Source organism: Gymnoscopelus microlampas (assembly GCF_963454915.1).
Source record: "Gymnoscopelus microlampas genome assembly, chromosome: 20".
NCBI lineage: Eukaryota > Metazoa > Chordata > Actinopteri > Myctophiformes > Myctophidae > Gymnoscopelus > Gymnoscopelus microlampas.
This window is the reverse complement of record NC_139957.1, coordinates 10,786,989-10,810,035: the sequence shown is the minus strand read 5'-3', so window position 1 is coordinate 10,810,035 and position 23,047 is coordinate 10,786,989. Positions and strand designations below refer to the sequence as shown.

At 45.7% G+C, this 23,047-nt stretch overlaps 1 protein-coding gene across 1 annotated transcript in view; it reads left to right on the top strand.

Annotated features, from left to right (window-relative positions):
- Window positions 1–23,047, top strand: part of myt1lb (myelin transcription factor 1-like, b) — a gene marked incomplete at both ends in the record, with an annotated part of 94,228 nt that overhangs the window by 31,528 nt on the left and 39,653 nt on the right. Inside the window, 4 exons of the mRNA XM_084045104.1 lie at window positions 51–212; window positions 1,984–2,321; window positions 9,545–10,762; window positions 17,094–17,228. Coding sequence (XP_083901230.1) covers window positions 51–212; window positions 1,984–2,321; window positions 9,545–10,762; window positions 17,094–17,228 — 1,853 coding nt within the window. The remainder of the gene's footprint in view (window positions 1–50; window positions 213–1,983; window positions 2,322–9,544; window positions 10,763–17,093; window positions 17,229–23,047) is intronic.

Genomic DNA, 23,047 nt, shown 5'->3' with positions numbered 1-23,047 from the left:
CTGGCCAGGTGAGGCGAGGCTATAACCCTGTCTTATCTCTCCCCTTGCAGTGTGTACGGTTGCCCCCTGGCCAAGAAGAGGAAAGGCGCGGACAGGCCGGCCCTGGAGCCCCCCTCCCCTAAGAGGGGGGCCTACCTGGACTCCATGGACAACTCCACCATGGAGGAGTGCTATGAGACGGACGACGACGCCACCGAGGACCTGGAGGACAGGTATAGTTATACAGACATGTCATCTGACCCTGATCTTTACCCTGTATAAAGACCTGAGGCCGATTCTACGAATGCCTTCTAAATCAGTTGTTCTCACACTTTCAAGATTTTTCAAAAATGTTTCAAAAATAGCAGATGTACAAGCTTGTAGAGTGACGCGCTGTGCGCTTGTATATCTGCTATTTTTGAATAGCCAACACTAAAATCCCCCCCTCTCATAATGTCCTGCCTGATTTGAGAACATTTCACACCTGCCACACTTTTCACACCTGGCAAATTCCCCTTTCTTTCTCTGCGACAAGGCTTGGACTATCCACTGACATTCCACTGACGTGCCAATGGCTGGCTCTTTGAAACTTTGGAACATCACATCTGTATATCTGTGTTTTTTCTGTGACGTCGTAAATGCTTGTCTGATAAGCGTGCTTTTTCTTGCGCGCACCTTTGCTTACATACGCGCCTCAGCTTCGGGCGGTTATTCTGTAACGACGATGTGGGTAGGGGACGGTCTCCTCTATCCACCAGAACAACATTTTTTAAACCACGATCGGCCATTTTGTTGCTACTGTCCGTTGAATAAAGCTTGTTTTCACCCCAAAAAAACGAGCTACATGTGTTTTCCTACAACTTTTAACATACTGTAGGAGTGGACGGGAGTGTGATTTTTTGGGATGATGTCACATCCGTCCATTCCTTCTTTCAGAGTCGTGGGATCATTCCTAAGTTATGTTAGAGCACCCTCTTGTGGACATTTCAAAAGAAAAATTGTAGAGGCAGAGGCGAAGAGAAAAAAACCTGCCCTGGCTCACTGGAGTGGATTTTTCAGTTAAAACCTTTTAATATTTGAAGGACCATGATAAAGACTTATCATGGTAAACCTTCATGTCATGAAACCTAAATGGGTTTGGTTTGGCATTCCATATTTTGGTGCCTGGCATTTTCCCCATGTATGTTTGAGCCGAATATTTGGTGGAACCAGGTCAGATTAGGTCAGATTAGCTCCCTCTGGTGTTAGTTAGTTAGTACAGGCTATTTGTATATGGTGTATACCAGGGGTCTTCAACGTTTTCAGCTCAAGGACCCCCTAGCTGAGAGCTATGTTGTATAAAATTGTGTTTTGGGTTCAAGTGGTTAAGGTAAAACAAAAAGTCACACAAAGATTTGGCGGACCCCTTGTAGTAACTCTGAGGACCCCCTAGGGGTCCCGGACCCCCTGTTGAAGACCCCTGGTGTATACTGTCATTGATTGTGCTTTTTTTGTGATGTTTTCTTCCTATGGCTGTACCTCACAGCAGTGGTTCTCATACTTGTTCATGCCAAGGACCCCCAAATTGACACTTATTAGCCCGCGGACCTCCATTTGAAAAGATACTCCAGGGATCCCCATAAAAGAAGATTTTTACGGCTCTAGCAGTGATTGTCAACCATTTTAATTTCAAGGACCCCCAGTTTGACATGCATTAGGCTACGGTGTTAATTGTTAATGTTAATTTAACTCTGAGAGTGTACAAATGGAACCGGTCCATTTGGTTCCATTTGTACCCTCTCAGAGTTACAGACCCATGGGTCAATTCGGTTCCTAACTATCTATCATTTAGCTGGGGACCCCCTGGAACTCCCTCAAGGACCCTTGGGGGTCCCCGGACCCAACTTTGAGAACCAATGCCTCACAGTACTTCCCTTACTCTGTAAACTCACTGCTGTGCTGCCCATGGCGCCTGAATTCCCCAACCGCGGGATCAATAAAGGCCTATTCTACCCCATTCAACAGGGAGGAAGACGAGGAGGAGGAGGAGGGGGAGAGCGGAGCGGTAGAAGAGGAGGTCGAGGGCGAGGTGGAGGAGGAAGAGGAGGAGGAGGAGGAAGAGGAGGGGGGCTACCAGGAGGACTATCGGGTGGAGGAGCAGACGGAGCACGAGGAAGGGGAGGTGGAGCGAGGGGAGGTGGAGGAAGGGGAGGAGGGCGAGGACGAGGAGGACGAGGAGGAGGTGGAGGTGGAGCAGGAAGAAGAGGAGGAGGAGGAGGAGAGGGTGGAGGAGGAAGATGAGGAAGAGGAGGTGGAGTACGATGACGGAGAAGAGGAGGACGCGGAGCAGAGTCGAGGACGAGGTGAGTACCTTTGTCTTGTCTTGTCTTGTGTTGTACTTAAGGGATAGCTCACCCCCAAAATGACTTTTTTTCTATCAATTAGTCACCCCATGGAGACTTGAATTCATGGATATTTTTTGTTTTTGTCACATTCCTAAGCCAATAAAGTGGTTCCGGTATAGCAGACACAAAGCGTCTCCTACCGGAACCGCTGCCTACCGGTCCACTCATTAAATTATTGGCTTAGGAATGAGACAAAAACTAAAAAATATCCACAAATTTAAGTCTCCATGGGGTGACTAGTCGATAGAAAAAAAGTACTTTTTTGGCTGAACTATCACTTTAATACATATAAGCAATAATAATTACATTGGTGTCCGGCACAAACCTTGTACCTCCATAATTTCAACTATATTTACGTTTTTTTTTTCTAAGTTAATGCCCTACTTTGTCATACGAGAGCGTTGCGCAAAAGTAGCGAGAATAGCCAATCTATAAGCTCACAGCGCACGATCGTGTAGAATGGCTATTTTAGCTATTTTCGAAAAATAGTGAAAGGTTAATTTTGTATATTTAACCAATTACAAGTATTAGCAAGAGCTTGTGACTAAATAATAACTACTATCGGATCCATTGGAACACAGGTTCTTTTATCCATTTCCTTTCCAAAGTAACCGTATTGGACAGACGCGGTTTCCACCAGACAGCGATGATGTAATATGATTGATGAATATGTATTGCTGCAAATAAAGGGATCTTCCCATGGGAAATGACACTATGCCTGCGTACCTGCTTGGATCTACGTGTAGCACTAGACCTAGCCTTGACGACCATGCAGACTCATGCAAAGGTTAAATGTCATTTAGATGGCATGTTATTTAGACAGATGCTAGATTCTGTTTACCTGGTATCCTATAGTTCTGGGGGTCTTCGACGTTTTCAGCTCAAGGACCCCCTAGCTGAGAGAGAGATGAAGCAGGGACCCCCTCTATGTTGTATAAAATTGTGTTTTGGATTCAACTTTTTTTTTTTACGTTGACTGTTCTTTTTCCCCTCTACACTTATACCTCTTTGCCAAAAAGGCGTTGTGAGCTTGTAGATCTGCTATTTTTGGCTAAGGTTCTCCTCAGAAAAGGGATGCTAGGGTTCAAGTGGTTAAGGTAAAACAGAAAATCATGTCACACAAAGATTTGGCGGACGCCTTGTAGTAACTCTGAGGACCCTCTAGGGGTCCCGGACCCCCCTGTTGAAGACCCCTGCTATAGTTTATACAGTGGTGGAAAAAGTACTCAAATGTTTTACTTCATAAAAGTCCAGAATTCAAAATGTACTCGTGTAAAAAGTTGAGTACTTGTACCTAGTTACTTTCCACCACTGTATCCTATAGTTTATATAGTTCCAATGTACAGTACAGATACGTTTGTGATAGTATATTGTTTAGACTGATGCTAGGTTCTCGGTTTACCTTACTGAGGCGCTACACTGTCTCTCTGCATTTGATGTATGTGTTTACCTTGCTTATTGTAAGTCGCTCTGGATGAAGATAAATGCCTACATTGTAAATTGTAAATTGCATAGGAGGAGCTTAAACCCAATTCAACTCTTGATGCGGTCGGGCGTATGTGTGAGATGAGCACGAACGCGACAATTTCACGGGATTGCGCCCGCTTGTCACAACGCCTGTCAGATTGTCTGCACCCCCCCCTACCTGAACGCTCACCTTTAGTAGAAGATGAATTAGTAGGTGTGTCAGTCACTTCCTGTGTCAAAAGCCCTTAATACAATAAGTCGTTTTTTGGGGGGGCTAGAAGTATATAAAAACACATTCACAAACTGAGCTGTGTTTGTTACATTCAATGTCGTTACACTTGTTAGTGTGTGTGTGTGTGTGTGTGTGTGTGTGTGTGTGTGTGCGCGTGTGCGCGTGTGCGTGTGCGTGTGCGTGTGCGTGTGCGTGTGTGTGTGTGTGTGTGTGCATGTGCGTGTGCGTGTCACTGATTATTTCCAAGTTTGCCGTTTTTCTTTGTTTTTACGTATCGTCTCCGTCGTGTGGAAACCTCATATGTCCAAAACTTTTCAGGATTCCAATTCAAAAACATGAAAAGTAGCAGATTGACAAGTTCAAAACGCGTCGCTTGTGGATCTGCTATTATTATGCTTTGGTGGGACGCTGTAGTATCAAGTAGGGCATACATTTACGAAAAAAAAGACAAAAACGTGTATGGAGATAAGAGGTTTCTGCCCGACAGCAACATATCTTGCCTTCACCGGGTTGAACAAAATTTGGTGGAATGAGTTTGGGATTGTTTTGGTATTTCTTATTTTTTGTGTGTTTTCAAAAGTTGCAACTTTCTGCCAAAAGTGCTCTGCCTTGGAATGATGTAGATCTATCACTGTAAGAGTTATTATTCCATCCCTACAGTGACATTGTTTTTCCTTTGATCTTCATGCACACGCTTTTTATTTATTCAGTTATTTGCACTTTATATGGGCATGTGTTGTGGTTGTTATTGTTTTATATTGACTGGCTACTGCACCCGAAACAGAATATTTAGAGCTAGATCAAACCCCCTCACCTGAAAGAGAGCTGCGATTTGACAGCAAACGGTTCACTTGTTTGTTTGTTTGTTTGTTTGTTTGTTTGTTTGTTTGTTTGTTTGTTTGTTTGAGATGTAGTATTTGGACCATTTGTCTTCTTCAGGTTTTCCTGAAGAGGAATTGTCAGTTGATTGTGAAAATATGCTAGTAGGCGAGCCGTCTAGAAATGTGCGTGTGCGTGTGCGTGTGCCATATGGAAGCCATGTCGTTCTTTGACCCCATCATCCTAAAGCTATGTTTTGTAGGAAGTTGACTGTCCCCTGTCAAGTATCACGTCTTGGGAAGACAATACAATAACAACTAGAAAAAGTGCTCCTCGGAGCACAGGTCTCCGCCAGGTCAGGTAGGCTATTGTGGCCTCCTGGTGGCGCTATAATAGGCCAACGTGAAAAGGGTGCCATTTCTTCTTAGGCCTTGCACGACAATCAGACTGACTGCATTCATGATTTGAGGCATTTTGTTAAAAACATGTGTTTCGCTAAATTAGACCTGTTGGTGGCGCTATAATAGGCCAATGTTAAAAGGGTGGCATTTGTTCCTCAACATAGTGTGAATGTGCATGCAAAGTTTGAGCGCAATTGGACGGTGCGTTCATGATTTGCGGAATTTTGTTCAAAACAAGCCAATAATGCAAACTTTAGATGTCAATCTTAGCCAATCAGTATGGAATGTAAAAAATCAAACACATCCATCGTGATCACATGACCATAGAGATCATGTGTACCGATTTGCGTGAAATTTGGATAAAATTGGAAGGAGTAGTATAACAAATTTTGTTTTACATAAGTCGGCCTCCTGGTGGCGCTATAAAAGGCAGATATGAAAAATGCAGGGCAAAGGTTTTTCCTTGACCTATAGGGAGTGTGCATACAAAGTTTTACACAGATCGGTGCAATTATAGGTAAAAACACGAATCGGCCTGTTATAGCGCCACCATGAGGCTGATTTGAAAATGTTCAAATGGTAGTTCTTCCTCGGCCTAATGGGAATGTGCGTGCAAAATTTCACGGAAATTGCATGCTGTGTTCATGATTTGAGGCATTTTGTTCAAAACGGAGCACTCCTGCAAACTTTGGAAGACATTTTTAGCCAATCAGGATGGAATATTAGAAATCTGAAAGACCCGTTTCGTTTAATGACAATAGAGATACTGTGTACCGATTTGCGGGATTTTGGGAGAAAATCTGTAGGAGTACTGTCAAAAAATGTGTTTTGCACAAATCGGCCTCCTGGTGGCGCTATAACAGGCCCCTGTGAAAAATTTGGGGCAGAGGTTCTGCTGCGGTATCCAGGGAATGTGTGTGCACAGTTTGGCTGCGAGCAAGCCAACGGTGCCGGAGATTAGCTGTACACAGACAGATCGAATGACGGACACACGGACACACGGACGGACGGACGGACGGACGGACGGACAAGGGGTAAAACATACTCTCTCGCCATGCCTTTCGGCCTGGCGGAGACAATAAACCCATTTCAGTAATGAAGGCCTTTCACGTGATGTGAAAAATAAAATCTAGCTGAACCACTTTACTTGGACCCCGACATTCATATTCTGGGGGAAACATTAGCCAAAACATAGCTGCGACACGTTGTAAATCGGTTAGTTTTGATGAAGAGATGTGGTGTAGACAGAAAAAAAGGCTGGGTCCAGTTTGTTAAGTCTAGACGTGGTTAAAGACTGGGATTTGAGAAACTTCTGCCCCACGTATCAGACCCCCCCCTCACCCCCACACCCACACACCACCCTCTGATGCGTCCCAACACCAGATTTGGCAGGTCTCTCTCCAACAGATACAGCTTTGCACCCCCGCATGCTGCGATTGGACTTGACAGCGCCTTCAAGTCCAATTAAGAGTGAAGCTCCGAGAGCTCCAGTGCGTTAACCCTGTTTGGTGCGTCGTGCAGGCTCCCTCTACCCACCCAACGTGTTGATGCTGCTGCAGACGCAGCCTTCCTTCCTCCGTCTTCTCTTGTCAGCACAGGAGAACATCTCCCCACATCGCCGTTCATTACTGTCCACGGCAGTCGAGGCCATGGCTGCGGACATTAACAAATAGGGGCCGTTAGCGCTGTCTACGCGGCATGTGGAACGAGCTGTGTGTTCCAAAGGCGCGTTGTCACTTACCCGCGGTATGTATGCGCTACTGGTTGTCGTAGCTAAAGCGCATGTTGGTGTCGGTCACACATGGTGATTTCTAACCCTATAGAACACCACTTAACAACCACTTAAGCCCTATACACTTTGTCATGCGATGAATACGGAAAATAGCCGATCCACAAGCTCACAATGCTTGGCCGTGAGCTTGTAGAGCTGTTATATTCACTAATTTGTACATTTTGTTACAAAGAAATGTATCTTGGAAAAATGGAAAAATCAACATTTTTTATCTGAACATTTTTCTTTACATTTTTGAAAATGTTTGTTTATAATTACATGCCCAAAACAAGGGTTGACTTGCTCCTCTGCCTTGTTTTTTATTTATCTGTGACACTTTTATTATAATATGAAATGGAGATACATTTCTCCATATGCATCATTACCATCCCCCCCCCACTCTATGCCCCAAAACAGAGGTGCTGGTTGGTTGTTAAGCAGATTGTAATCTGGCAAGCTTTGAAAAGGAGCTTCACTGCTACTCTCAGTGGTACGAACATTGCTGTAGAGCTAATCCAGAGCCATTTGAGGGCACAGCGGCGGTCTCTCTGTTCCCCCCCTCAATCTGTTTCGCTTCCCGATCCTCTTTGTGTACCCTGATTGCTCTTTAAATTGCTTTCCAGTGCCATGTTTCATAGCATCAAAAAATTAAACCCCTGGTACAGTAAGGTTGCTGTGAGCAGCCCTCCGCTGTCAAGATGTGTGCCCGGTCATTCGTGACTGTATTTCTCTTTCTGGTCCACGGCTCTCTGTCCTAAGCCCTCCTTGTTGTGTTGTTGCTCTCTCATTAGATTGTGTCTGTCTTGTGTGTACGCGTATGTATATCGTTGCTGTCAGGCAGAAACCTCTTATCTCCATATCTTCACTTGTTGTTGTTTTTTTTGTAAAGTAACGCTCTACTTGATCATACTACAGCGAGACACAAAAGCATCAAAAGTAGCAGATCCACAAGCTCGAAACGCTCCCGCGAAGCGGTGTGTTTTGAGCTTGTCGATCTGCTACTTTTGCTATGTTTGAATTTGAATCCTGAAAAGTAACGGTTTTGGACATATGAGGTTTTCCACCCGACAGCATTAAAAGATTGTGCAGCCTATGTGCAGTGTAAACCTCTTCCCAAGCGTGCTGTTTGTCAGTGTTTGCGTATGCACATAAATATGAGCTTGGATTCTTTTTTTTTTTACAGTATCCGTCGTGTTTACATCTTTGATCTTATGGAAATGTACGGCCATGCATATATTAGGGGACTGCGGAGTCTTTTGAATTCAGCGTTAATTCATATTTCATCGCGGGCCGATTACACCTCAGTAGTGTTTTGTCAGGTGACTCTCTCCCTCGCTCCCTCCAGAAATCAAAGTCACATTTATTATTTCTGTGCGGGGGCCCTTGGGTTTCGTTTTCCTCCGCAGGAATTTAACCCATTTAGATCGGGAGCGAATCTGTGTCATTTTGAGATTTCTTTGGACATTTCAAAAATAGCAGATATACAACTAGTTGTAGATCTGTTATTTTTGAAAAATTTTGAACATTTGTGCAAATCTTTGAATACATATACTTTTAAAGCGAACATTCGTAACTCAAATCTTTGCTTCTTGGAGGTCCCTGGAACAACATATTTTGAGATGGGGGTCCGCGGCCAAATACATATCATTTTGGGGGTCTTTGACATGAAAAAGTTTGAGAACCACTGATGTAGCAACCTAGTTGTTTTTTTTAACTGTTGAGATTTAGAAGACATTTGTAGAATCCCCCAGAAGCAAAGATTTGAGATGCGTTCCCGGTCTTAATGGGTTAAGTGGCGAGTGTGGCGCCGATGTGAACACACCGTGCTCTTGACAGTTCAGGGCGGAAATGTGAAAGGAGAGATTGGAAGTGCTCCAGAAGAGTGAGTGCTTGAAATTACTGACAGAAGAGATTCAGTAACCTTTTCGCAGCCTGTCGGAATCAATTAGGCATGTGAAAAGAATTCTGAAAAAATTGAAATGAATTGAATGAAAAAGAGGACTTTGAGAACGGAAAACGATGAATGGAGAGCGACAGGGGGTTCATCTTGTTGTAGAGGTAACACCGTATTATTTCTGACATTTACAATGTCCCAAAAAAATGTCTCCCTCCAATTCAAAGGTTCCGACCGCCACATGGTGAGTTGAAGATAGTGGGCATACAAAAAAAAAAAAAAACTAAATAGAAGGTTTTGGTCCAAAATAAAGCAAAGGATATAAACGATATAATCCTTGGTTTCATTATTCTCCTTTACCACAGCCTCTTCTATTGGAACTTTCCCAAATCCACTATATTCCACTTCCTGCACTCATGCTCAAGTCAGCGCACGCAAGCTGCTGTTAAGACTCTCAAAGTAAATTATTAGGGGGAAGCAAAGAGTTCCTTATCAAATTTAGAGGGGCAGAGCCCAGAAATCTGATTTAGCAGTCAAATAGAATGACGGAAATGAAATTACAAGGCTTTTTTTCCTCCTCCTTCTCCCCCACAACAGAGGACGATCAGATGAGTAGCGGCGGCGAGGGCGGCGGCGCCGGCAGCGGCGGCAATCCCAAGACCGGCCAGGCGGCGGAGAAGGACGACAACAACAACGACGAGTACGAGAACTACGACGAGCTGGTGGCCAAGTCGCTGCTCAACCTCGGCAAGATCGCCGAGGACGCCGCCTACCGCGCCATGACCGAGTCCGAGATGAACAGCAACTCCTCCAACAGCGCCGAGGAAGAGGAGGAGGACGACGAAGAGGAGGAGGAGGAGGAGGAAGAGGATGAGGACGAGGAGGAGGAGGAAGAGGACGAGGAGGAGGAAGAGGAGGAAGAGGACGAGGAGGAGGAGGGCGAGGGGGGCGTGGCGGCGCCGAAGGGCGACCTGAGTTTGGACGTGGACAGCGACGTGGTCCGGGAGACCGTGGACTCCCTCAAGCTCTTAGCGCAGGGCCACGGGGCGGTGCTCTCCGACAACCTGGACGGACAGGAATATGCGGACGGCGCTCTCGAGAACGGCGGCGACGGCGACTGCCTCCGCGGCGGGGCGCACGGCGGCGGCAACGGACAGGGCAAGGCGAACGGGCGGCCGGAGGACAGCGACGAGGAGGTGTGCCTCAGCAGCCTGGAGTGTCTTCGGAACCAGTGCTTCGACCTCGCCCGGAAGCTGAGCGAGACCAAGTCGGCGGACCGCCCGGGCGGCGGCGGCGGCCCGCTGCAGCTGAACCACTACGCCGGCGGCGGGGAGGGCGGCCACCCGCTGCAGCAGCACCCCCTGCACCCGGGCTACGAGGACCACCTCCAGCAGAGCCACGAGGAGCGGCGGACGCTCGACAGGAACTACTCGGACATGGTCAACCTGATGAAGCTGGAGGAGCAGCTGAGCCCGCGCTCCAAGGCCTTCTCCAGCTGCGCGCAGGACGAGCGGTACCAGCACCACCACCACCACCACCACCACCACCGGGACTTCGACGAGGACACCACCTCGGTGACGTCGGACCGGTCGGAGGAAGTGTTCGACATGACCAAAGGAAACCTGTCCCTGCTGGAGAAGGCCATCGCGCTGGAGTCGGAGCGCGCCAAGGCCATGCGGGACAAAATGGCCGCCGACGCCGCCCGGCGGGAGGGCGTGCGGTACGGCCACGACGACCACGGGCCGCGGCACGGCTACGGAGTTGAGCGCAAGGCGCGGCTACATGACGGTATGAAGAAGCCTTTCTACCATAAAGGTGAGTATATGCGATAAAACATGCATGCCAAGCATATTGAAAGGGTGAGAGGCAGTGTTGCCAGATTCTGTGAGAGAAACAAGCAACCAAGTATAGGAAAGCCAGCCCAAAAGAAGCAACTATGGGCCACATGAGCATTTTAACATATACATCAGCTATTTGAGAATAGCAAAATCTACAAGCTCACAACGTGTCGCGATGCGACACGTTGTGAGCTTGTAGATCGGCTATTTTCAAATAAAATCTTGCGGGGAAATTATAATATGCAGATCTGGCAACCCTGGTGAGAGGATCAGTCTGAGAATGTACAAATGGAACCAAATGGACCCATTTTGTACACTCTCAGACTCACAGGCCTATAATGATCCATTTGGGAACCCCCTCAACGAACCCCGAGGGTCCCTGGACCACTGCGTTTAGAGAAACATCGAAGTCCACACAACATTCCACTGTCTGTCAGTGTGTGCTATTGCATCTCTATGCTGTTTCAGAGGCTATAGCAGGCATTCTGGGAAACCTCACTGTAACCCCGGGACAAGCTCTTTTTTTTTCAGCCAATTTTTGGAAATTCACATCTCGGTAGCAGCGGGAGCGGCAGCAGCAGCTTATGTTGTTAAAATAGGCCAGCGTGGAAACATCAGAGGGTAGGCTTGTCAGGCATAAGTAATGGCAATCTGCACGGCCTGTTAGGACCACAAATCTCTTCCTGCGATGCAGCTCGGGGTAAAGCGGACTATTTTTAAACCAGCACAAGGGCTTCGTGAAGGGAGGCTATACCGTTACGACGTACAGAGGCCTACTGCCTATGGACACATTCTAATGATAACGAGTGCATGGGTTTGTTTATTGTGTTCATGTTCTTGCAGTGTGTGTACACCCAATGCGAACATCCCTTACAACGACAGTTATATTCCACACTGCCTACAGTATACTGTAGGCTGTGGCGGCAGTCAGCCTTGCACGGCAATTGTTACCCAGCACCCAGTATCTGCTGTGCGTCTTGTTTCCATGCCTACACACACAGGCGGTACTGTCAGGAAGACATTAAAGTGGCATTTCCAGTATTGCGCGCACCGGGGCTTCTTCATTTAGCTCCCTGATTATTCCTCTCACCGTGGCCATTACTAGAACAATGCGCTATTCACGATAAGAAAGGCTAACACATTTCATAGGCACCCACAAGTAAGTGATCAGATAAGGGCAGCAATTACAAACATCCCCAGCAACGCAGCTAGGTTCACATTGCACCTTAAATGCCACACAACTCACAGCGTCAGGTACGCACACACGCACACGCGCACACACACACACGCACACACACACATGCACGCACGCACGCACACACACACACACACACACACACACACACACACACACACACACACACACACGCGCGCACACACTACAGTAACTCAAAATGCCACACGAAATGCTAATTTTCAAAAGCACTCCATGTGCCCCCGTGTCTGGCTAATGCCGGAATAATGAGAGGACGCGAGGCGGTCGTGTCGCGATAGCATCTCTCCCCCCCCAGGCGAGATAGTGGCAGACACTCGTTGACCATGGTTCCTGTGTGTGATTTTATAAAACGCACCGCCTGGGAGAGGGGCGGGGCTGTGGCGGGTGGGACGGACGGACGGACGGGCGGGCGGGGTGGAGTGGGGGAGAAAGGGGGGAGGGGCCGGCGGGGGCTAGAAGCAGCTCCCCTAAAAAAAAAAAAAAAGCGGCACGATCAAGGGACCGAGATGGAAATTGAACAGTATCCGAATGACCGATAACCAGCGACAGGCCCACTGACTGCACATTAATTATCCAGAGATGGTATGGTAATGGAGGCCATTTGCTATGCAAAGCGCGGCCCGTCCAACCCGGCCACAATCAATATCCTCTTGCTTCCTAATGTGCCTCCCTCCTTCCACCCCGGGCCCGCCTCCTCCTCCGCTGTGTGTGTGTGTGTGCCACGCCACGGGGCCGCAGGCGTGCAAGGGGATGCAGGCACTGCCTGTGTGCACGCCACGCACGTTCTGTGTACAGTAGAGCATGCATGTGTGATCAGACTGTTTGGTGTATCGTCGCTGTGGGGGGCAGAAACCTCGTATGTCCATGTTTTAACTTTTTGTGTTTTTTCGCAGTGGTGGGCAAAGTAGTAGTTACTTTACACCACTGTTTTTTCCTAACTTAACGCTCTACTTGATGCACACAAAAGCATCAAAAGTAGCAGATCTGCTACTTCTGCTATCCTGAAAAGTAACAGTTTTGGGCATATGAGGTTTCCACCCGACAGAGACGATATGCATTAAAGTGGTACCCTGTGCGTGTATCTCATGCACTTTTCCGTAAGCATGACTGATGCCTGAATTAGCCGATCTGCAAGCTCACAACGTGTCACACCATGGCGTGCTGTGAGCTTGCACATTGGCTATTTTCGGCGCAGGACACTGTCGCACAAAGGAGTATAAAACAGGCATTATGTTAGCGGTTCGGATGGCTGTGAGGGCGACTGATTCGCATGCGTCCTGCACATGCAATAGAGCTGTTTTTTTCTTCTTCATTACAGCATACAGTCCAGCCTCAGTTCCTTATCAATGCGGGGGGGGGGGGAGTATCCACATTCACTGTATCGTTGCCAGCCAACGCGGCCAGACATCATGACATAGCTAAGCCATGTTGCACCAAAGTTCATGTGTCGTAACATGACACAGACAGATGGAGCTATACGGGAGGGGGGGATAATGAGGTGCTTTTTTTAAATATATATATATATACCGATGAATGATGTTCAGACGCCGCCGTTTCCACTGTGACTCACTGGCAAATGTATGAGTAGGTGTGCTCTCTGCCATCTCTCACTTTTGCCCTTTTTCCAAAGCGCCCGTCCGCCCTCCCCCCCACCGGTTCTCCTTTCTCTCCTCCTCCTCCTCCTCCTCCTCCTCCTCCCCTTCTGCCGCCGCTTCAGCCCCGGCCGGTTCTGCAGTAAATGCCCGAGGTAGAGGTACTAGATTACAGAGGCCTGTAAAACTTTAATTAGTGGTCTGTCCTTCTGTGGTACTGTCTGAAAACCAGCCCTCCCTCCCCTCTACTCTCTCCAATGCCAGCTCTTTGATAAGGGCTGCAGTCTGCACCGACAGTGGTGGAAGAAGTACTCGGATATTCTCTACTCTATTACAAGTAAAAGGCCTGTGTTCAATTTTACCTGAGTACAAAAGTATTGGCATCAAAAGTAAAAGTACTAAAATCTTTGAAAATAGCCGATCTAGATCGGCTATTTTCAATAGTTTTTGTATAAAATAGGGCTGAAGTGGTTAATGTGTGTTTTATAATATAATAATGTATACCTGCAAACTGTACAAAGTAACTAGTGACTAAAGTTTTCAAATAATTATAGTGGAGTAAAAGTACAATATTTACCTCTCTGAGATGTAGTGAAGTAAAAGTACAGATTTTTTTTAGATACTTGAGTAAATGTACTTAGTTACTTTATTCCACTGGCGGTCTCCGACTTGGTCACGCAATCTGATGCATCACAACACCGGAATGCTCGGCAGTGCTCGGGCTTAGCGATACTGCATGATATTGCATTTATGAAGTCCTAATTTGGATGTAAAAACGCAAAAAAAAAGAATACGAAAATGAAGAAAATCCTAATGCCCGTATCGCCGGCCTCGGGCAACAATTAGATCTTGAATGTAAGAAGAATCCTTGACCTTGTTCTGCCGGAGTCAAAGTGACTCTAAGGTGGATGGTTGCTATTTGAGTAAAACGAAGCCAGTTGGCAAGGGTTTGGCATCACTGCTTTTTGGTGGTAACCGTATCTGGTCGGGGTTTTTCAAGAAACAAGAGAGCCAGGTTTTGGGAAGGGAAAGACAATCTCATCCTGTGTGGCTGGGTCGGTGGGTTTTGGGTCTGTGTGTGCGCCCGTTCTCGTGTGTGTGTGTGTGTGTGTGTGTGTGTGTGTGTGTGTGTGTGTGTGTGTGTGTGTGTGCGCGTGCGTGCGTGTGTTTCAGTGCCACACAAAATCCGCCTAACTGTCATGTTGGGGAAATCGGAGCTGTCATGAGAAAGACCTTTGTGGGAAATTTCGTATTTTTAACCACTTAAAGGGGCATGAAACCCCCCTGATTTTGTAGTTTGTTTTCCAGCTCAGGTTAAAAACTACAGCAGATTAAAAACATGGCAGACTAGCAAGCAACACGGCTGCACCAAACAAATGGATAATGAGTGTGTTAGATTTTCATAGGTGTGTCCAGAGCCAAGAGCATGTCAATGTGCAAGCATGATATACAGTATTGACACTCCTAAAATCTAACACAGCCATTATTCATTTGATTAGCTGCAGCTGTGTTACTTACATCACCGTGTACTATAAGGTCATGCCCCTTTAAAACCCAGCAAAGCTTTCGCAGAAAATAGCAGATCGACAAACGCGACTATTTTCAGGGAAAGCTTTCCCCACAATAACATAAAACAGAAAATACACTAGTATAGAGCCCTGAGGGACTCACGGTCAACCATATGGGGTTTAAGTGGTTGATGGGAAGGTTTGCGCTGGTGGGGGTGAAACAGGGAGGAACATAATAGATTTCTTTTGGGACAAATAATCACCACAACAACGCACCCAATCAAAACACTAGTCGCTTAACCGAAACGACTCCTGCAAATAGATACAGTAATGTAAATGACCGTGTACAGAGAGCCACAGAGAGATCAAATTTGTTTTAGGGAAAACATACTAGTTTTTGATTATTATTACAACCCTATTTCATACTTCAGATATTCGGAAATAGCCTAGTGAGCTTGTAGATCTGCTATTTTTTTTTAAAGAAAACATTTGAGTACTTTTACTTTGGCACTGTAAGTATATTTTGATGCCAATACCTTTGTACTTTTACTCGGGTAAAAGTTTTAAAGCTGCACTATGTAACTTTCATCTTCGACTTCTGCGCAATTGCTGAAATATTTTCCATTGAGCTAATAGAGCCTGCCTGCTTGCTCAGGGGATAAATTGAATCTTGACCATCAGGTCAAAATCTGTGTCGGATCTTGTGTCTACAACCACCCCAATTATAAGTGATATTGTATTAAGATACTCTACCATAAAGATTGGACAAAATTACATTTTATTCATTAAAAAAAGTTACATGGTGCCGCTTTACCTTTCACTAAAGAGTATATTTATGTTGTGGTATTTCAGCAAGCAGGCCGGCTCTATTAGCTCAAAGGTCAAAATATCAGCACTTGCAGGTTCAAATCTAGGGTAGAGGAGGAAAGCTATAATAGTGCTGCTTTAAGGGCTTGGAGTGCAAAGGGCGTAAGTGACATTTTCAGAATTGTACAGGACAGCTTTTCATTGTTTGTAATAAGTTAATTAGAAACAAAATATGTTTTCATTTTTTTTTAATGCATTCATTGAAGCCTAATCTGTACAAAACTATAGATTGCTTAAATATGTTGATTTGAATTAAATAATTGCAATCTATGGAAAGCTGTCCAGTAAAAATCTGAAAGTTTCACTTAAACCCTTTGTGCTCCAAGCCTTCAAATAATACTTGTTCCATCACTGGAATCAGAAAACAAAGAATAATCATCTTAGTGCTACTATACCATCTGCTCTCTACCCCGTGCAGCTGTGTCTCGCTCGCCGCACATTTTAAATAGCCTATAGTGATGTGAAATATGTTCTGTTACTATAGTAATTTCATATCTCACCTTATGGTGCCGCGCATATAACGTACAGCATGTTCTGGAAACTCCCCTAGCGACCGGCTGACATCTGTAAAGATACCGCTTTTAGTCGCAGCAAACTTGCGCCTGACATTATACGGTCGCCATGGTTACAGTCGTATACACGATGCACGTACAAGCGAGCCTCGCTTCTGCTTTTTTTTTCAGGGTCACCGAGCTTTCAGTGGGGGCGCGCCGCCCCGCGCTCCGCAAGGTGTCTTTGTGCTGTTCGCACTCGGAAGCAATCAGGCATTTGAATGTGACTTTTGTTTCGCGTGAATGACACTTTGACGTTCGTTTGGTGCTCTTTGTCTGGCTGTGTTTTCCAGTATGTGATGTATGTATATGCTGTATATGTTTGCTGTAAACCGTCTCTGTCGGGTGGAAACCTCATATGTTCAAAACTGTTACTTTTCAGGATTCAAATTCAAAAACAGCGAAAGCGCGTTTCGCGCCTCGTTTTTGTGGATCTGCTACTTTTGATGCTTTTGTGTGACGCTGTAGTATGATCAAGTAGGGCGTTAATTCACGGAAAAAAAACACAAAAAGTTTGAATATGGTGACCGAGGTTTCTGCCCGACAGCAACGCAATGTTCCTTTCCGCTCACAGATTCTTCGCGCGGCGACAAGAAGGAAAGCCGATGTCCGACGCCGGGCTGCGACGGCACGGGCCACGTGACCGGCTTGTACCCTCACCACCGGAGCCTGTCAGGGTGTCCGCACAAAGACAGGGTACCGCCAGAAAGTAAGCACTGTGTCACGCACCTTGTTTAGCATGACCTCTTAAAACCCCCTTTGAATCTGCATGATTTGTGCTGTCGTGTATTTCTTTTTGTGTGTGTGTGTGTGTGGCTGTGTTTACTGTTGTCATCGTTGGACCCAGTGCTTGATGTTCAGGTGACCAGTGTTGATTTCCTCGACTAAAACTGTGACGAAAAATGTTCGGCAACTGCCTTTTTTCACTGACAAAAACTAAATAAAAACGAAGCTATGACTAAAACTAAGACTAAGTATATTGACAATTTCGTCAAATAAAAACTAGAGTAAAATGTTAGGGAGGGACAAGTGGAGAAGAGATCCAGTAGAACTAAAAGACAAGTAATTTTATTTATGTTTCTGGGGTTATTTATATGCGTATTTTCAGCATGCAACCAAGTGCAAAATCAGCCATTACGATGCCATCAAGGCCCGCCAAAATACATTGACTAAAAGTGAATCAAAATATGTCGTCAAAATCAACACAACAGGTGACGTGTACTGTATGAAAGAGCAGCTGCACTCCTGTGTACAGTAGTTCAGTGACGCTCAACCTTTTTAAGCACCAGCATTCGTTCTGTGGGGAAAGCTTTCGCAGGAGAATAGCCAATCGACAAGCTCACAACGTGGCTTGTCGATCTGCTATTTTCAGTGAAAAATGTCCCCACAATAACAGAAAACCAAAAATACACTAGTAGAGAGCCCTGAGGGACTCCCCTCAACCATAATAGGGTTTAAGTGCTTCATTTCAAGGACCCCCAGCTTGATACGCATTAGGCGACGGACCCCCATTTGGAGCGATTCTTTATCCCTGGGACCCCTATCTGCAATGTTAAATCCTGTTCATTTAACTCTCGGAGTTACAACTCCATAAAGGTCCATTTGGTTCCTAACTGTCAATAATTTAGGTGGGGACCCTGTGGAGCCCCATCAAGGACCCCCTCAGCTGTAGCTGAACTCCTGCATGGGGGGGGTTGCGGTTGTCGTGCTTGTCAATTGGCTGCCTAGTGCGCCGTGGCGATGGTGCGCACGGGTGAGGCCTCGTTGATGTGTGCATAATGGCGGTCGGCGTGCGGTGATCGGTGGGATTGTCAGAGGCCTGTCGATCGGTGATTTACTTAAGCGCGCATGCAGCCGCGGCCGTTCCATTGGATTGACTGACAGTGATTGAGAGCGCGTGGCAATCCCACCCACCGTCTGTTGGTTCCATTATCGCTGTTGGTCCGCATGTTTGTTCAACGTTAAGATTTATACAGCGCATGTACGCCCTCTAGCCAAAGGGTATATGAACACTTTAATATTTAATGTTTTATTTTCCAGTTATTTTTTTAACGGCATGGCCTGGCCATGACATAATAGACAAACAGGGTTTGTCTATTATTTGTCTGTATATCCCCACCAAAAGTACAGAAGACCAATCACAGCGATGTGCGGGATGTCACGAAACGGCGTGCAACTCAGAGATGTAACTCGGCGGGGCAGAGGCATACGCACTGCATATAAATGGCACCGAAGTTAAAGATTGTGTTTGCAAGTTGAAACACTGCATTGTCACTCGTGCAGCTTTGTTCGCAGACTGCACACCAACAACTTGCCCTACATTGGACGGGGAGGCTAAACCATTATTAGATTCTACTGATGTGTCTCAATTCCATACTATATATTGCTGTTGTCGGGCAGAAACCTCTCCATACTGTATTCTAACTTTTTGTGAGTTTTTTTCGTAAAAGATTAACGCCCTACTTGATCATACTACAGCGTCACACAAAAGCATTGAAAGTAGCTGATCTGCAAGCTTTTTGAGCTTTGTCGATCTGCTACTTTTGCTGCTTTTGAATTATAATCCTGAAAAGTAACAGTTTTGGACATACTGTACTGTAACAGGTTTCCACCGACAGAGACGATACATACAGTAATAAACTCTATCTTCATACTATATTCTTTTGGCAGTTTGCATGCAAAGAAAAGTCTTAATATATCTGTTTTGTACAGGAGAAAAAGTTAATCCATTAAGACCGGGAACGCATTTGCGTCATTTCTTTGGCCATTCAAAAATATCAGATATGAGCTTGTAGATCTGCATTTTTTAGTGTAAATCTTTGAATATATATATATATTTTTTTAAGCAAACATTTGTAACTCAAATCTTTGCTTCATGGGGGTCCCTGGAACAAAACATTTTGAGATGGGGGTCTGCGTTCAAATCTAAAACTGTCTAAATTCTAAATTCTAACTGTATGTTGCCATATCAGTGGTGCTGCAACTTTTCCATGTCAAGGACCCCCAAAATGATATATATTTGGCCGCGGACCCCCATCTCAAAATATGTTGTTCCAGGGACCCCCCCATGAAGCACAGATCGGAGTTAAACATTTTTGCTTTAAAACATAATTATATATATTGAACGATTTCCTCACATTTTCCACGATTTTTCTGAGCTTGTATATCTGCTATTTTTGAATAGCCAAAGAAATCTTAAAATGACACAGATGCTTTCCCGGTCTTAATGGAAGGAGGAGGAGTTGATGAGTCTATTATTTCCTGCTGGGAATAGCTCTAACCCTTCCACATGGTGGAGTAGTTCACTCTGTTACACTTCAACTATAGCATCCCTACTGTATTCTGGGGGGGGAGGGGGGGGGGGGGAATGGTAGATCTACAAGCTTGTACAGTAGATCGGTTATTTTCGGTGAAGAGAGTTGGTGTAGATGGAAAAAACGAGCAGTACAGAGCCAAAGGTCAAGTTTACCAAGTATTGAGGGTTTAAGTGGTTAAATGTCTGAAAATACACAGGGGGTCCCTGCTTCATCTCTCTCTCAGCTAAGGGGTCCTTGGCCTGAAAAAAGGTTGAAGGCCCCTGATCTAGACGTGTTAATGGCAATTATTTCCTTTCCGCAAACCTGGAAAATCCTCAGGAAGTGTAAAGGCTGCTCTGGCCATGGTCAGGCGCACGCCAAACCCCATTCATTTATTTGTATTCTTTGCTCAATTAAATCCAGTTACATCGAAGAGCAGCAGCCTATTCATATCTCCGCAGCACGGATCAACTGAGATGGCAATAAACATTAGCCTTGAATGAATAGCGATTTTCCCCTCTGATATTTCACCCCGGCTATTTAGTCTCATTCACCTTGTGCAAACTTCTCTATAAAAGCCCCTTTTACACGATTCATTAACCCTGCAGCATGGAGATCAAGTTATGATCTGCCCACGACCCCGTCTGCAATCAAAATAAAAGAGGGGGCCTCAATAATGGCAGAGAAATTAGTTGGCATAAAAGACCGGGCTTGTAAAGGACAGCGCTATCAAATGTGACTCTTATGTTCCGCAAGCGAGCTATCCAAACACAGCGGTCCCTCTACCTCGAGGCGTGTTCCGCTCCCAGAAATTTGGGATGGGTTCTGGGGAGTGTCTCTGACCTTGGTCCAGGTCAAACCCCAAAATGGAATTGGGTTGATAGGTTGGAATTGATTGTCACTGGAGATTGTGGGGATGTGATGTCTGTGTTCCTTCTCCTGTTCCTCACTTGGTTTGATGGAGCTTGACTTTTGGGGGGGAAGTGGTATCATCGATACGGCACGGAATGTTTTTTTTTTTGGGTTCCAAAGGGGAAAGAAAAAAAGAAGTTCTCCTCTCACTTATTGAAGCTTTTTGGTCAGACTTGGTTGACTTCAAAGGGAAACATTAGAGCAGGGCTCTTTGATGTCTTTCAGGCCAAGGACCCCTTTAGCTGAGGCAGAGATGAATTAGGGACCCCCCACTAAATGATTGTATAAAATGATGTTGCAGATTCGACTTCACAGATTTCATAGATACCTTCATAGACTTGTTTGGCAGCACTGTCATCAGTGTTGTGTAAATGTATGTTTTTCACAATAGGTAGAAAACTTGACCTTGGCTCTGTACTTGGTTTGCTCTTTTTTCCCTCTTGACCAAACCTCTTTGCCGAAAATAGCAGGTGTGAGCTTGTAGATCGGCTATTTCCCCCCCAATAGAATAGGGATGCTAGGGTTCAAGTGGTTAATCGAAGTAGTAACTCTGAGGGCCCCCTAGGGGTCCCGGACCCTCTGAAGACCCGCGCATTAGAGGAAGACGTACACGCACACACATAGCGTGCGCGCCTCCCGTCGGCCATCACAGTGCTAACGCTGTTGAAAGGTGACCTGCTCGGGTCTCTGCTTAAAAATGCATTATCAGCCGCGTCGATATGTGGTCAATCGGCCCCCCCGTGCGGACAGGGCCATCCCTCTCTGTATGCCGCCATGTAAATGCAAAGAGGCGTGTGTGTGTCACACGTCTAAATGCCTGCAGGGCCCACTCACAGCAACGAAGAAATCCACCTATTAACACATTTGCCGCGCTGAGTGGACAATGTATTATTAATGCGACGGCTTCGTTTAATTTGGAAGTCATACTTTGCGGCAGGACCCGTTTCCGAGGGAAACGTGAAAAACGACAATTAAATTACGTCTCAAATTCATTCAAGCCCCGTTCATGTTTGCTCATTGCACCTCTCTTTTTTTTCACCTCCGTAAAATATCAAATATTTAATCACCTCGCGCAGGGATCTTTGTTTTTGTCCTTAAAGTGATTTCCCGGGCGTGCCAGAGTGCAATATATTCTCTCGCGCTCAGCAGAAGGAATTTGCTTTCCTGGAACAGCACAGCGCCTTCACCGTTTTTCTCGTCGTTATCTTTATTATTTCCCCATGTTTTTCGTTCCGTGTCACTACAGCAACGTGAGCCCAGTGGAGCCGGGCCTGCCCCGGCCATTCTGCAGTGGTGGATAAAGTGTTTTACTTAAGTAAAAGTATCAATACTGCAATGAAGAAATACTCTGTTACAAGTAAAAGTCAGGAATTCAAAGTGTACTTGAGTAAAAGTACAAAAGTAATGGTATCAAAATGTACTTAAAGTACAAAAGTAAAAGTACTCATTATGCAGATGTCCATTTCACACGTTTTCAGAGGTAATTGTATAAAAATCGTTTGAAAATAGCAGATCTACAAGCTCACAATGTGTCGCATCGCGACACATTGTGAGCTTGTAGATCGGCTATTTTCAAATGGCCGAAATGTATATAGGGCTGAAGTGGTTGATGTATGTTTTGTAATAGTAATCAAAATCTACAAAGTAACTAGTAGGTAAAGTTTTCAAATAATTGTAATAAGTATTATTTTAATGTAAAAATATGTAGTGGAGTAAAAGTATTGAAAATTGTAAATACATGAAGAAAGTAAAAAATACTTCAAAATTGTACTTAAGTACAGTACTTGAGTACACGTACGCAGTTACTTTACACCACGGCCATTCTGAGACCACCACAGCCTCCGCGTGGCAGCGGTGGGCAGGAACAAAACGGGAACATACATAATGCAGAGCGGCTTTCTTGGCATGTTGAGGGTGGGGGGGGCCTTTGTCCAATTACCTGCAGCGCACACTAATTAGTATGTCTGGGAGGGACGATGACGAGGGGGTTAAAGTTTAAGGGGGTGATAATGATGAATCTCCCGCCTTGGGGGGCGCTCTGGCCCTGCACTGCACCGGGCGTCTAGACGACCCCTCTCTGTGCCCCCGCCTGAGGAACTCCGGCAGGTCCTCTCGGACATCTATAGATCATTAATCTAATTGGCCGGTTGCCGTGGGGATGGGGGGAGACGGTTATGGAGTGTTTTAATGGTAAATGGTATTGAAGGCTAGCGCTTCTCTGTCTTGACAACGCGGTGGTGATAGCACACACACACACACACACACACACACGCTTGCTCCGTCGCAGAGCTGTGTTCAGTCTGTCTGGCTATTGGTTCCA